The sequence below is a fragment of the Poecilia mexicana genome, unplaced genomic scaffold, assembly GCF_051168715.1.
Source record: "Poecilia mexicana isolate PSO_F unplaced genomic scaffold, ASM5116871v1 scaffold_4, whole genome shotgun sequence".
Classification (NCBI taxonomy): Eukaryota; Metazoa; Chordata; class Actinopteri; order Cyprinodontiformes; family Poeciliidae; genus Poecilia; species Poecilia mexicana.
Window position 1 is genome coordinate 4,088,182 of NW_028263373.1, and position 16,697 is coordinate 4,104,878.

Below are 16,697 nucleotides of genomic sequence, written 5' to 3' on the forward strand. Positions count from 1 at the left end.
GTGCAGATATAAAATTTTAGCTTATGATCAGTGGAATTTATACTATTATACCCGTTTAACATTTTGCATTTTAGAGGATCACAGTTGGAAAATGGACTCAGTCTGTTTGAGAAACATTATACCAAAACATGCAATATGAACATGTTGTAGCATTTAATAGCCAACAGATTATACATCCTTAATTAAACCATTTCATGTATTTCATGAAGAAAAGAAAGCAAGTGAAGGAGATCCAATTAAAAAAAGAGATTCATGTATGTTAGATTATGTTGTCCACAGCACAATCTTTATCAGTTTGAGAGAGCACACAGAGGTAATGAGAAGACAAGGTCATAGGGAAATGAAGAGCTTCAGGCTTTGATGAAGAAATAAGTATAGGCAATAGGAGGGGAGAAAAAAAAAGATAAAATAAAGTCACATGAAAGAATACAAGTGCCTGGATCGTGTTGTGCAGGGCATATGGTTTTACTTAAAAAGAGCTCAGTTTACTGCAAAGAGAAGAAAATTTCAGCAAGACAGGTGGGGGGGGGAGGGAAATCACTTGTCCACACAGAATAATTTTCCCGCACTGTTCCTGACAGCTTTTCGAAATGAGCTCTGGTGTGATTCGATTTATGTAGGTCTGCAATATCTACTATAGAGCTGGGAACTCTTATAGAGCACTCTATTGCTAATTTTAATGTCTCAGAGATTTCCACAACAGGATGTGCCTGAGTTGATCAGACGGTGGAGAAGGTTGTCCTGCACTGCACCAAGCGTGGCCACTTTGATCCCTCCCTTCCTTCAGCTAAACCATCCCCAAACATCCACAACCCATTTCTTGAAACATACATTTTTGACACATGTGCATCTTAGAGTTACATCCCCAACAATGGTCATTTTTACTGATAGAAGTATTAATGCACAGATTGCATTTAAACCACTCATTTAGAACCCCATAATTCTTCTTCATGATTCTCCTTCATCCCAGTCTGCAGGAGGGGGAGGGCCCGAGGCAATGTGAAATATAAAAAATAAAAAAAAATAAAAAATCCCAGCAGCTTTGAATTCGACATCAAAAAGCCGTATGTGAGGGAAGAGAAAAGCGGGAAGGAATGCAGCGAGTTTTAAACATCTTAATTAGGCGGTGGAATGGTTTGGAGAAAAAAAGAAATGGGATTTAGCTCATCAGAAATGAAAAGATCACACACAGTTTAGTTTAATAGACTAAATAAATGAAATATAGTCGTATATGCAAAATAACAGTGCAATACACCAAATTATTCTCCAATTTTGGATGTATATCAACAATAAGATGTTGGGGAAACCATCAAAAGTGGCCAGAAGAAATATTTAAAACTTTCAGCATGAAGCAGGAAATCCCAAATAGAACAGCGCCTGGTGTTTTCAGCACCTCTACAAGTCACTCACTGTTTGTAGAATCTGTTACATTAAGCTGCACCCTGCAAAAGGAACCATGTATTTTCACAAAGCAGACAGTTCTGCTCTATTGAAAAAGCCCCATGAGAACAATTACCTTGAAGAGACTTGCTGCTGTGTGAGCCGCAGAGAGTAATACCATTTCTAATGTGTTTGCAATCCCTCTGCTGCAGCAGCAGTGGTAAAGCAACCAACACGCTACCCATAGAATTGAAATGCTTGCAAAAAGCCTTTTATGTATCCCTGGATGATGAAGCGGCTCTACCGAAGAGGAATGTAAAGGCAAAATGCCGAATGGATTTAGGGGAAACTGGTGTGTAGCAGCTTCTTCTGAAGAGGGGTACAGTGTGTCCATTTTATATCTCTGCTATAGGGGATAAGAAATGTCCAAAAGAAATCACTACATTCCAAACATACCAAATAATGCTCTAGTGCAGAAGCACTCCTACCATTTTAATTTTTTGTCACATTGCAACCTCAAATTTCAGTGCAATTGATTGATGTCTATGTGACAGCGCAACACAAACTGGTATATCACTGTGAAGTGGAAAGAAAATGTATCAAAAAATGTTTTACAAATACAACTCAGAATATTGTGGAATAAATATATTTTTAATTTCCTTTAATCAAACAGGCCTAAAAAACTAGGACAGTCATTTTCTAAAGAAGTCAAGAAAAAGAAATTAAGACATTTTCAGATCATTATTTAATTAATTAATTAAATAACTCATTCATTCATTCATTGATCTTTACAGTCTACTGAAATGTTCTGACATGAAATAGGAGAGTTGTAGAAAGTAGTAAAAAACTAATAACCACTACTGAGTGTGTAATTTCATCTCAGTATAAATCCAGCTGTTCTGTAAAGGCTACTTTTGGAATATTAGTAAAACTAGGCAAGGACAGCATTAACCAGAGATTGGGATTATCTGATAACAATCCCACTTATACAGTGTATTTATACACTGTATAAATATTCCCTTATGAAGCGCAAGAAGAAAGCTACTGTTGAAATGAAGCCACACGCATTGTAGGGGGTCAAATTAAAGAACTGGACAAAAGTGTTCTGGTCAGATAACACAAATATCTGATCATTTATCAGGTTTTTATTTATGAGAACTTTAGAAAACCACGTATCCATTTTATTTTCACTTCACAATTAAGTCCCATTTTGTTCTGATCCATATCATAAAATTCCAATATTTCACTATTTCATACGACATTGAAGTTTGTCGTATGAAATAGTGAAACGATAGAAGTAATTTCCCACAAGGCACTGCAGTGTACGTAAATACAGCAAGTAAAAATTGAACTACGGTTTCAGAACAATTACTCGGAGTATGCTTTCAGACGGACAACAAATCAAATTATTTTATAGGAATCCCACCAGCAATAACTCAAGACAGGCTGGAGTAAATGGCCATCAGAGAGAGGTGAAAGAAGAGGGTACATTCAGGAATTCAAACATGTTCTGCACAGGTTACGAGCTCTGTTAACAATAAGAGCATTATGGGTGTCTAACTGTTAATTTTAGAAAGTTACAGATAATAAACACCAATAGCCCCTACATGACTTTATAACTATGTGCGAGAAGGGGATCTATTCCACATGGAGTCCAGAAAAACTATAAATCAAGTTTACAAGCGGATCAACTCAGCTGCACGTATCTTCACTGATATACTGTAGAGAGCAGCAGTAAGGCCAAAGCCCACCGGCTTGCCTCTGTAACAGCTGATCGTCATATGAGGCGGTGGTAGTCAAGATTCAAGTTTAATGAAAATAAAATAAAAACACTGCAGCAGATTGTGCTGCTACTGTACAGAAATAGCTTGTTTTTGTCTTCCAGTTGCATCTATGCATGGTAAACAAGTGCAAGCTGCAATCCCTCCCTGCACTTTAATCTCTGAGTGTGTGTTTGAACTTAAGGTGAAAAGATATTTGCTAAGCTACATTTTCTTGGCCTCCAACTCAAACATCAGCACCAGAGCATCATCAGAACAGAAATAGTCCGCATAACCAAGATGCTCACATCGCTGTAAATAAATGCTGCTCAATAATTTAATCTGCTGCTCTGCTTTCACATTTTCTCTCTTGCTTCCAGGAAGATCTTCAAAGTCCAGTTTCACTCTTAGGAATGCAATAGCAATAAATCTGAGCTCGATGCACAGCTGTGCCCCAACATATCGATGGCAGACCACAGTAACCAACAAAGCTTGGACTTTTACTATCTTGTAATGTGACTGAGTTTGAATTTGTTCACTTGATTAAAAATGTTATGATACAGGTGTCAATGACCTTTTTAAGTGGAGGTTTTTTTCAAAGGGATGTGAAGAAAAAACTATAAACACATTTAGCTTGAAGAATCAGTAAAATGACAAAGTTAGTATTTGTTTAGTCTTGACTTAGACAACTAAGATTATCAGTAGATGCTGAAAATGTTTGCATAAAGGGTTAAACTGGGGATAAAATGAGTTGCTTTAATGGAGGCATTAGAAAATAGTGATGAAGAACATCTACACTGGTTACTGAAGCATAAATAATGACCCTCGTACAACTTGGCAGCACTTTTGATATCTAATCTCTAATGTGCAAGCAGAGATCTTGTCATTTTGTTGACTGTGCAACCAAGAGACAAGATGATCTGCTTGATGTGAATTTCAAGAAGTGATTCACCACTGGGACATATTGCCTTTGAAGTGACCCGTCAGCCTGCCATTAGTATAAATAGTGAGAATTTCTTCTACAGAAACATGACCTAGGTATCAACACTATGCAAACTTTAATCATAAATGGAAATTCTGCATTATCACCTCTAATGTAACGTTGCATCTATACATAATGAATGAATGCAGCAAAATGTCTTTGTTTTCCAGTAAAAGTCAGGATGAATTTAGTTAGAGGACAATGTCAGCTTGACAAAGTGACATCAAACAAAACTACTCTGCACACAAAAGTCTATAAAACATTTAATTTCTATTCTACTTAGGGCTGTTGTAAACGAATATTTTAGTAATTGAGTAATCTATCGATTATTCTTACGATTAATCGAGTAATCGGATAAAAAAAATTATAAAATGAAATATTGGTAAATCTGGCATAATACCGGTGTTACTATCAGATATCAATATCAGTCCAATTTTTCATATTTGAGCATCCCTAACAGTTGCTTTTTTGTAGTTTAGAAAACTAACCTGTAACAATAATAGCTCACTTTCTAAGTTAACCAGAAGAAAAGTTATAGAAAAATCTGAAATTATATTGAATTTAATAACAAAGAGGCAGGCTCACAAATATGCTTATAAAAAATGTCTACAATCCAGCTTTTAGTTTATGTATTCATCTTCAGTGAGTTTAATAGATTAATTAAACTCACCTTGCCACCTAACCTGTCACGCTTTGGGTTTGAAAATATGGGAAATGCCGCCTGGAGTGGGAGGAGAGGGCGAATGAACGAACGTAAGATGGGGTGGAGGGGAGGAAATAGACCAGCGGACTGACGAACCGTTAGACCGGGGGACGAACACGGGGGGAAGCAATACGGGATATTTACGACACCTTCACTGGTCACACTCAGAAACTCATCTACCAGCCATGTACGATGCGCTCCGCCACCCGTTTCTTCAGACCGGGATATGAAATTTATTGTGCGGTTCGTCGGTAAAGCTACATTTACACGGTAAGCATCAGCTACTCAGCCGCCCGCCCTGTTCAGGCTATCCGCTCACCTCAGCGCTCTTCCCGCCGTTCGCTTTCAACCAGCAGCCCCGGAGGAGAAATGCTGCCGTACTCCAGGCATTCCCCCAGTCATTTTAAGGATGCTTATTGGTTCCCCAAAAACGATAAAAAGTCGGGCATTATCATCAATCCATAAAATCCCCACGGGCCAATCTTGAAGATTGGACTTTATGCCGCTGAGACTTAGCTTTTGTCAACAACTCAGAGGCGGAAGTGAGAGCTCCGCGCAACGCAAATGAAGTCCCGGCCGGAACACGGTGCGCTAACTATTAAAACATAAATTAACGAAGCTTCGAGGCAGGTAAATTTTCCTCGAGGAATTTTAGTAATCGAGGTACTCGAATCATTCGAGGAATCGTTTCAGCCCTAATTCTACTGAATAACAGTGAGGTAAATAGCACACTGTATGCTAGGTAGCTGGTTACTGTTAGACTAGTCATACAGTTTAAAAGATATAGAAAAAAAACACAGAACAGACAAGCTATTGACAAGTATTTATGTATTAGGACAATGGCATTTTTTGACACATTATTGTGTTTTAGGTATATTTATGGGGAGCTTTGATCCTAAACAGAAACTTTAATATATAACAAAAAAAAAAAAAAAATTTAAAGCCTCACCTAAAAGTACCACCTATGCAGCTGCACAGCACACTTGTCACTTTTACAACTGCTTCACAGTAAAAGTGTTGAGAAGAACATCTAGAGGTCTCATGTTAGAAACATAAACATACAGGCAACACACATATTCAACAAGTCATATCTATTTTCAGATGCAGTCAGTTTGTGAGACCAAGCGATGATTAAAGCATACCACCGAATGCTAACCGCTGCCCTCTGTGGCCTCCCTGAGAAAAGATAGGCTGCCAGACATGAGCAGTGTGTGAACCACCTGATCCCCTGTAAACTGCTTGACCTGACCGAGACCCCAGAAAACAGCTGAGGTCTGAAACTAGTGAAAGACACAGTGAAGTGAATTGAATAGACTTCTGGTCTAACATACAGAAAGTCCCATCTGTTTTCATTGCCAAGTTTTCTCTCCCATGTTAGGCTTAATTGGACATGTCATGCCTGAGTGTGGGCAATATATTAAAAGTTTTGCTGGACAAACGTATAAAACAAATTCCAATCAAGATGATAATTTTGTCAGGAGGAAGATAGCCTAGTTTGGCACCAGAAACGGGTACTACCTTGCATTACTTTTTTTTTTAATTAACGTTTTGAAGTTGTTTTAAGATATGCGTTTAAAACCCGACTTCAAAACCTAAAGGTCAAAATATGACACTAAGTTGAATCAAAGCAAAGCTAAGATCCTGTTAGCCTAGGCTAACTTCTATTGTAATTTAATACTCATTTCTGTCAATATGATAAGTTTTGACTTCAAATTACACATTAAAGGTAATGTTTTAATTAACAGGCTGGGAAACAAATTGTTTGCTGGTCGAAAATGTAAAGAATTATAACTATTTAAAACTAGAAATATGTCTAGTGCTCTGTAGCCTAGCTTTCTTTATGCTAATTTTAGAGATCTGGACATATAAAGTTGGATTTTTTGTAGGTGTGACATTACTAGTGTGTCAGCTCCTGCTACTTGTTCTCCTGTTAGATGATTAGTGATTAAACTACTGGCTGTTAAAACGTCCAGCAGTTAGCACCTAAATTAGTTCCTAAAGGTTAAACAAGAAGGCAGCCAAGTTAACTTTTGACATGTTCAGTCTTTTGCTTGAAATTATACCCTGTACAATATATGGAATCACAGTTAACTTTGTAATATTATTGTATGGCATATTGTAATTTCTAAGAGCACGTGGGCTCCAAGTTTCCTTAATTCACAAACTAGAGCAATTTTCCAGACTGGCTGAGATGCTGAACTGCATAGAGAGAACTGAGAAAATTACATCATGACAGAAAAAAAAAAAAAAAACGTTTCCAAAAAATGTTGGTGAAACTTGTTCTCGCCATGTTGTAACATGCAGCCCTAATAACTAACCCAATTATTTATAAAATAATTACATACTAGTATTAATAAGCAATTGTACTGCTATTTTCTGAGTAGAGTAGTAGCTCAAATAAATTTTCTTCAATTTTATTGATAAAGAAGTCACAAAATTACATAAGTTATTCATCACATGCTCAATATATTGTATGTTCTTTGTATAAAGAGGACATAAAAGGGAAGAAAATAAAGTTTACAGCATTTTCTCATGTATAGCTCTGAAGATAAAAAATCTATATTTTTTTTCTTTTTGCCAGGCATATTTTTTTCAAGTATTTTATGATCATGTGCAGATTCAAAATGAGAGAAATAAGAGCAAGAGAGGTAAGTTTTCCTGCTCCCTTGGGGAAAATGCTTTGAAGTTCAGAGATCTATCAGACTCAGCTTCAGTTTGGCACATCTATCACCACCACCTCCATTGTGACTCCCCTGCATCACACCTTATTACCTGCCAAAGCTTTTATACACATCTTTTATCCTGAACAATGTTTTTACCCATTTCAGTCTCATAAAGCTGCAAACCCCTCTTTTTTTAGCACTGTGTTAAAATGAACATGTTGCAGCAAAAACATACAGCTAACTGAGTGAACAAGCACTGAATGCATGTCCAGTATGCTGAGCACTTGGTGTGGCTACAGGTGGCTGGTGGCTCTGAGCCAGACAACTGTCCCCACCCCCACTTTCTGTATGACGGGAGGAAAGACAGGTGACCTAGCAGCCTGTGAAGTCTGCAGTGCAAAAACTTCAGAGAGAGTGACTAGTTGTATTGGCTGATAAAGGGGAGGGAGATAGAGAGAAATGGAGAGAGAGCGGATGAAGGGAAGAGACAGCTGCGGCTCTGTAGATTAGAACTGAAAACTGTGCTGTCTTTTTCTGTGCTCAGCTTTTGAACTGTGTTTTCGCCTGCTGGAGTTGATGATTGGCTGAGAAAAAACCTGGTCGATAGTAGACCGGACCAATTTTAAACTCTCTGCAAAAGGCTCAAATGGGAAATATTTAAGTTTTTAAAAAATAAGAACAAGTCTCCTGCACTGGAACTGTTTAAAAATCCCTATTTATTTTTAGGAAAAAGCAAATTGCATAAACTCATCAAGACTTAATAGTAAATTTTAATATATATGCCACTATAAAGTTGATGCAAACATTGTTATTTCCCAAAGTCTGCAGTCTGGGACTCTATGATCCTACACATTATTTATGCCCTGCAGTGTGCAATGCTTCCATGCCTGAAATGAAATTCAACTCATAAAAACGCTACCATGTTTTACGGCAAGTTTATTCTGCTCAGTGCAGTAAGATGTGATGTACCCTGTTATGACAAATCATGTGATTATCAAACTATATCTAAGCTGGTGATAAGTTTGGGTACTAGGATGAAAAACTCCTCTATAGATGGTTGAATGCTGTCCTGGAGGTGTATTTACACACAATAATAAAACATCCTGCAGATCTTCTTCCTTATGACATAAAGGATGAAATTTGTGGTCTTCTAGTAGTTTTTGAGGGAAAATGACTCACTCCATCATGGATGCAGGTATGGAGCAGCAGTCCTGTATCGCTGTGAGCGGAGAGGTGAGGTGGGCCGTGTAGGACGCCTCCACCACCTGCTTGTTTCTGTTCACCACATCCAGGTAGCGGTTAAACTTTTCGCGAATCTTCTTGGCCAACTGCAGAAAGGAAACACAAAATGTTAATAAAACTATTTGAAATGAACATTTATGTTAGCATTTGCAAATATAAAGATTGCAACTAAGACAGACTAATCAGAAACATTTACATTTTAGGAAATATCTGTTGTTGTGGATCATTGGTTTTACATTTACCTCTGCTCTAATAAAACAGTTAAGTAGGGGCAATTGTTATAATTTTCAGCAAATTTACATTTGTAAATTTGTAAATATAATCTTTATATTTACATTCTATTTGTAAATATAAAGATTGCAACATATACAGACTAATCATAATTTATTCTTAATTTAGTACATATCAGTCTTTGGAACTCATATGCTTTATGTTGACCTCTGCCCCTTTCTATGCCCTGAAGATCTAAAAGCATAAAAAAAATAAAATAAAATAAAAATTTAAATGGCACTGTTACGTTTTCTTGTAAGTAACCAACAGGATGTGGAATAGTACGGATTATTCAAACCTGGACTGAATTATTCTTCCATAATTAAAGATTCTTTAAAACACAAATAATATGCAACTAGATTTGCTTTTTGTTAAATGATGTCAATCTTATTCTGTATTCTCCTCAGCTGGATCTATTTAGGGAATTCCCATCTGTCTGGATCCTGGAATCACCCACTTCAGCACACAACACACAAACAATCTAAAATCCATGGGCAGTTTAAACATTCACATGCACAAACATTCACATGTATTATTTATTATCAAGGAAGCTGAGTAACATCAAAGATGCTTCAGGCCTCAGGCTACACAGAGTGTGAAATTCGTCATGATTAGCAGCAGAAATATGTGATGGATGGCTAAAGCTCAAGAATACAAACTTGCCGTCACGCTGCTCAGTAATTTAATTTAAAAAAAAAAAAATCAACCCTGACCAACAAGAGTGAGCCAATCAAAAAGCTGTGCTATTGCAAATACTTGCAATGATGAAAATTCGCACGACACAACCCTAATTTAAATGTACAATCCACAACTATCTTTCATGTGTTGTGCACTCATGTATGCAAAAGACTATCAAATAGTCATCTTTTTGATACTGCATGTTTTCTCAGAGGCAATATATATTTCAAAAAGAGGGAGAAAAAAAATCAGCTTTTTCAATGATGTTTTTCCCCCCTGAACCACTTTAAATTATGCAGTGTTTTCTTTAAAAGGACACGTTTTGAGTTGCACATCCCTGTACTCGTTCTGAATGGGGATCCAGATATTTCAGGAATCCAAGAAATATATCTGCAACAGCCTCCTGGGAGGTAATAACAAATAGCTCATTCTTAATTCCAAAATACATTGAGAAAAAATGTAACGGTGTTAAAAATAAAATCTAAAGGTATGGCATCTTTTTATGAGCAATTTGATCAGACTTTAATTTTCTGTCAACTTTTTCTGACAAAATTTGAGAAAATTTTAAGACAACTCTGACTCTATAACCTTAAAGTATTTTTGGAATATTTTCAACCTTAGCTTTCCTCAGATTCTGCACCGATAGAATAGAAACAAAAGGATTATCGATGGTAGAATCACTTTCTACATCTATCCGAAGTGAAATAAATAAAATGCCACCTAAATTGATCAAGAAGTAAAACTTGTCAATGTCTCATAATAACTTCAGATTTTGAGTTTTTCTACTACAGCTTCAACAATGCCTTGACTTATGGCAGAGATTGTTCGTACTACCTATGATGGCAACAGTTGCATTACTTTTTTATTTCCTGTTTTAATATTTTTAAGTTACCCGCTTATAAGAATGTGTTTTATTTGGATATTTTTCTGGTGTCTCATAGGTGTTATGTTTTGGATCATTATCCATCTAAAAGACTCCAGTAGATACCAGATAAAATATTTCTGATGCAGTCCTAATAAATCACAGGTCCTCCACCATAACTAGACACTAGACGCTGGTTCTGCTCTCGCTGTTGGACCGCCACTACACAGTACTGGTAGTAATATATCACAGACATAGCTCAACGTCCACCAGACTGAACTCTGACACCGAACGTCTGCTTAAAACTGCATCATGCAACTTAAGAAAAAAAAAAGAAGATTTTACATATGTATTAAAATATATCTTGTGTCTAAATTAGGTGAATTTATTGCCAGACAATTTTTCCGTTTTGCCAGATAACATAATAGCAACTATACCTAAAGCGAAAAATTGACAGCCATTTCAGGCGATAGGCAGTGATCGGTGATCGGCAGAGATCGGCCTCATGGATGATCAGTATCAGAATCGGCAGTGAAAAACCTGATCGGAGCATCCTTAGTTCTGAGTGACTCAATCTTCTCAAAACAGAACTAAATACACGGCCACTAAACACACTGGGGATGGTTTATACAAATCTCAGCTATATTGAGATTTATAATTAATGTCTGATCAAATGTAGTTCAAGTGACTGAAGGCATGTGTGATGCTACAGAAGCAGATTGGTTGATTTCCTGTTTGCGACGTGGCTTTGGGTTTAACTGCACACAAAGCAGATAACTTTAGCATCTACCAATTACTCAAGGCAGAAGCTAAAGTTGTGACAAACACAACTTAAGTTCGTGTAATTATATTAAGTTAAATGTTTATATGTTGTTCAGGAATTACTTAATACCACCAATCTTTCTGTTGTTGAGTCTTAGAAAAAATGTCTGTTCCGCTTACTTTGTTCCCAAAAGATGTGAGAGCTTCTGGAGCATTTTGTTGTTCCAGAGCAGAAGGAAAAAAAAAAAAAAAAACACACACAAAAAAAAAAACACAAAAAGCTTTACAATAAGTGCATAAACTTATACAAATCATTAACATAAGGTGTTAAAACCAGAAACCAAAACAAGACACTGTTGTCCAAATGTCTTCCACAGGCACAGACTCATAAGCCTTTCTGAATACAAATGAAAGCTTATTTTCACAGTATCTGAACCCCCTTTGTTCACATCCCATAATTACTGCTACTTGCAAAGAAAGTCTGTGACTGAAACCAGTACCAGAAAATAAAAAAAAGAAAGAAAGAAAGAAAAAAGTGAGCGACCCCAACCCACTGACCGCTTGTACACCTAATCAGTCAGCCGCTATTCCTATTTGGACCTTAATGGGAGCCTGAGGCGCAGCTCGCAATTACTGCCTCTACAAGCAACACAGACAGCATGACACGTACACTCATGTTGTCACACAGCAACTTCAAGGTAAAATCCTCCGTAGTGGTAATGTGAATTTCACGGCAATTAGCAAAAGTGAACTTTGCTTTGAATATGGATAAATTGGTCAGAGTTCAGCTGTGGAGGGCTTCTCTGGCAGGGGGAGGGAGTGACAGAAGCCCAATTCAAGTTTTAACAGAAATGACTTAAAAGAAACAAAACTCTTTTGGTGGTGTAAGTTAGAGCTTAGGTTACAGTGCGCCATGAAGCAGCCAAACCAATCTGCTCTCCTCACGTTAACCAAACTCTCCGGAACACAAGAGCTCTACTCTCCACCATGTGAATCACTCCACCAGCCTCTTGTAAAGCCCACCGGACCAGAATCGGCCACCACAAGCACTTACTGGAAACCATGTCAACATTCCATATTATTCCAGAGTCCTCACTTTCTTTTGGCCCAATTTTAGAGTACAAATACCATTGTTTGTAATGATTATGTATTCAATATTTCTACCGCAGGCAAGCTTTAAATATGAAAACTAGAAAAACTGTGGACAGACAGATCAGTGTCTAGCAATGTTAAATTAGTCATGTATTGACTTCCTGTTTCCATGGTCTAATATGACACCACAGAATCCAATTTCTCAAAATAGCTAAAAGAAAATAACTTTTCGCTTAAACTTCCCAATGTAGAGTCAGAGAAATAAAATATTTAAAACTGAAATGGTGAGAGCGTGACTGGACGAGTAGCCAAGTTTATCTTGCAACCAGACCCAGAGAGAAGGATGGTAGAGCAGGTACGAATAAAAATATCCCAAACGTTCATGGTTGGGGAACTTTAGGCATTTCTCTTTTCAAGAAAAGGCTATGCTAAAGAATTTGCAAAAGGGATTTTATACATATAAATCCTAGCAAGCCAAGTAGCTACACAGATAAATAACTACATAATTATATAGCTAGCTCCATAAATAGGTTCTAGAGAGCTAGAACCACGTAATACAATGCTCACAAAAAGAAAACAATATAAAATGTAATCAATGCATTTATTTTTTTTAAAATTAGCTTATACAAAATTACATGAAATAAACATCTGTTCAATGCAATACTTTTTTTGTTGGAAAAATAATTCAAATAGAATCTAATTTTTGACATGAAAAGAATCCATCCAATTCTAGCTGTCCTTTTGAATTCTGAATGCTCAAAGCTCATGCTTTTTCAAAATGAAGGAATGCACTGTAAAACTCTAAAAGTGGTTAAATTTGTTGATATGTGGATAGCATTAAACAAATACAGGTTTTCCCCTAAACATTTCCAATGATGTTCAGAAAAGAAAACTGTTCCAGAGGGACTGTATTCATCTTTACCACTTCTGACCTGTGTGCGTGACTCAATCAATCAAGGCTATGGCTTTCTTTGAAGCAACATATGGAAGAACAGACCACAACCGAAACATGAGACACTTATAAACAATAATCAAAGAAAACGCTGCATTTATGAAGTGAGCAAGTAAGATTAATGGAACAAATACAGTGCATTTCCAAACTCGATCTATCGTGACAAGTACGTATAATTCTGAAATTGGCAACAATAATCAAGGCAATTATATTTCCATAAACAAACAGCCCTATGCTTTCGACAGTTTTGATGTCATTTAGCCACAGAGTAAACACTGTTCTTAGTGGAGTTCCCAAACTGCACTAAGAACAGTGTCACAAATAATGCTGGTACATAAAGTCTCATTGAGCATATATGCATTTAAGTTAGGGATGCAATGATCCACTTTTTTCTTTTCCAATACCGATACAGGTGTCTGAAGGGTGGTATCGGCTGATACAATACAGAAAAAATGTGCTGAATTGACTTAAAATCGTTCTTTTTTTTGTTTTGTTTTTTAAACAGAGTACAATTACTTGGTAAGGACCAGTACAATCAACAGCTTCACAAGCCAAGTCAAACATGTAAAACCAACATAACTTTAATTTGTTCAGTCAGTGCAATTAGGAATATAACAGTCAATGTAAAATAAATAAAGAAACTAACACAAATAACAGGTTGACTACAAGGTCAAACAAAAAAATGAACCACAACTAACGTTTGAAATGGTTCCGAAAGTGCACTTAGGAATTCTAAATGTATTTTAAAATGAATAAAGTGAACATCGCTCAGAGCACAACGCGTAGACTGTTGTGCAGATCATGCACATTGTCATCGATACCCAATTAAGTTTTTATTCCTACACAGGGACTGATACAGATATTACAGATATTAATACTGGATCGGTGCATCTCTAATTAAAGGTATGGCAGAATTTTCTAAGCTGGGAAAAGATCTTCCAACTACATATGGAGATGCAACAAGTGCCTAATCCATTTTTATTACCGTCGCCTGAGCACAGACAGCATGTGATCCAGTTGCCCTTACAACTATGGCTTTAAGAAGATTAAAGCAAATTTAAAATTCATTCTATTTTCCTCAATGCAAATAACCTGCTTAAATTTAACGATTTGACAGCATATGTCAATGAGCAGGATAGTGAGACAAAGACGGACACAGAGAGAGAGAGCCTGTCGTTACAGAGGGACAGATGTCTGCACAGCAGTCTGAATAATGAATTTCCATGAGGACAGCCTCGCTGAAGATGCCGGTGGCTCCTTTTTGTGGATCCTTGTCTGTTGCTCTTCTTCGCTTTCTCCCATCTCAACTGTTTCTCTGCAGATACTCTCCTAATTGAACCTCGCCTTGGCTCAGGGACACAGCCCCTCTGCTAGAGAGCGAGAGCGAGCCAACTATGTCAGAGCTATAATCTGAAGTAGTTGGAGCCAACCTCAGGAGGGTTACGCTGAGAATTTATGGGCACCATTTAGGCTGGCCGCTGAAATAAATACTTCAAGTCTCAGACTGAGCAACTTCACTTCTGGAGTCTACAAAAAAAAAAGATGCTCATTTAAAAATATAATGGGAAGTGTTTTAACGTTGTATTTTGTGATGTGTTACACCACAAAACAATGCTTTAAAATCAGTTTCAGCTGCCACTGGAATACTAAATACCAGCAAGGTGCGAGACACTGTACTCCACTCACTTCCATGTGCTGACACAGATAGAAACAAACAGAGACACAGTCACCGGAGAAATGCAAACAATCGTCAACCTGTCTGTTCTTGCTGGTGGCTGTTTACCACTGTGGTGTACATTGTCACTTTTCCAAGATCCCTGACGCAGAAAAGCAAACACAAACACACACTTTTACACACCGTGTCTGCACTCAATTATGTTAGATTTGACACAGGGTGCCAAAAAACCCAGAGTAGATTTCTTTTTCCACAGTAAAATCCAAAATGTGGCACAAAATTTTGACATTTGGGTAGAAGGGAGATGATTAAAAAAAAGCATTTCATTTTAGCAACAGCTCATCTGTCTTCCTAACGGTTTGTCCAAAGCTTTGCGCTCTTACTATAACGAGGAGCGGAAAGGGATGGATAGCCAGCGACAGAGGAGTAAAAAGAAATAAATAAGTTACCAAACTTCAAAGCCGCAGGGACAGGAGATATTGAATTTTAATAAACCCCCTGGTGTCTGTCCTCAGTGTTGCTGAAGTGAACGCTACACAAGACCACAGACATTCACCATGGCACATGCATGCACAGACAAGCAGGAGAACGAGCGCATACACACACGCGCGCACACACACACACACACACACACACAGCAGAGGTCTTTGTTACTCACCTGCTGAACTTCTGTCTCTCCGTTTGATGTCTTCTCTGTGTACACGAATGAGTTGAAAATCCTCTGGAGAGAGAGACAGAGAGCGAGAGAGAGAGAAAGCAGAGACAATGAGGTTGGACCAGGTAAAGACTGGAGACCAGCACCTATAAAACCTGGCCAGAAAGGACTAACTTAATTAAGAGTGACCATCAAGGCTCTCTATTAAGGCAGAGTGTTAGTGATACATCTCCATCTCTGTGCTGATGACCGATGTTTATCGTCATGTAAAAATTTGAATCCCATGGTTATAGAGTGAAGTATGTAGCTTAAGAAATGCATCTAAGCAACTCATTTTATTTAAGGTCTCCTCCATAAACATTATACATCAATTATATTGAATTTGTCCAATCTACATTAATGTTTGTCAAAATGCCATTGATGCATCACTCCACCTGCATGCCAAGTTGTTTTCCATATTCAATATTCTCTGAAATTCAGGAACGACAAGACTTAACTCTGTTACTGAAACAGATTCATGCACCAATACCAATTCACATTACTTAGGTGGTCCCTTAAAATTAAATGATGAGATTAAAAGGTGTCCTTCAGGGCACTGTAATTGAGCCTACACTTGTCATGTCAATACAGTTTATCAGTCTTTAAATTAGTCTGCATGGTACATCTGACATTGCCTTTTTTTCCACCTTAAATTTACGCTTACTGCTGAATAAACTGTTTTAGTACAGTGTTTGAATCCATGTGTTGCCATTTTGGGAATTCATACTTTCTTTTTATACCAGTAAACCATTTTTTGTCCATCAATCATACATTTTATAGGAATGCTGTCCAAAATTCCCAAATCTGCTGTAAAATTTAAATCACTTCTACCTTAAATATAAATAATCAATTTCCAGTTCACATTATGATGCGACAGATTTTAACTCCTAATCAAACTGAAATCTTTGAGTAACCTCCTGATATTACATATTTAAGACATATAAACATTTTCATAAAGTAGACAATGAATAAATAAAAAAAA

The 16,697-nt window shown here is 37.2% G+C and overlaps 1 protein-coding gene across 1 annotated transcript in view; it reads right to left on the reverse strand.

The window, feature by feature from the left end:
* The window catches only part of cachd1 (cache domain containing 1), an 83,804-nt gene that overhangs the window by 36,980 nt on the left and 30,127 nt on the right, over positions 1 to 16,697 (reverse strand). The window contains exons 2-3 of the mRNA XM_014992687.2: positions 15,680 to 15,742; positions 8,668 to 8,816 (exon numbers count right to left, since the gene is read on the reverse strand). Of these exons, the coding sequence (XP_014848173.2) occupies positions 8,668 to 8,816; positions 15,680 to 15,742 (212 nt within the window). The remainder of the gene's footprint in view (positions 1 to 8,667; positions 8,817 to 15,679; positions 15,743 to 16,697) is intronic.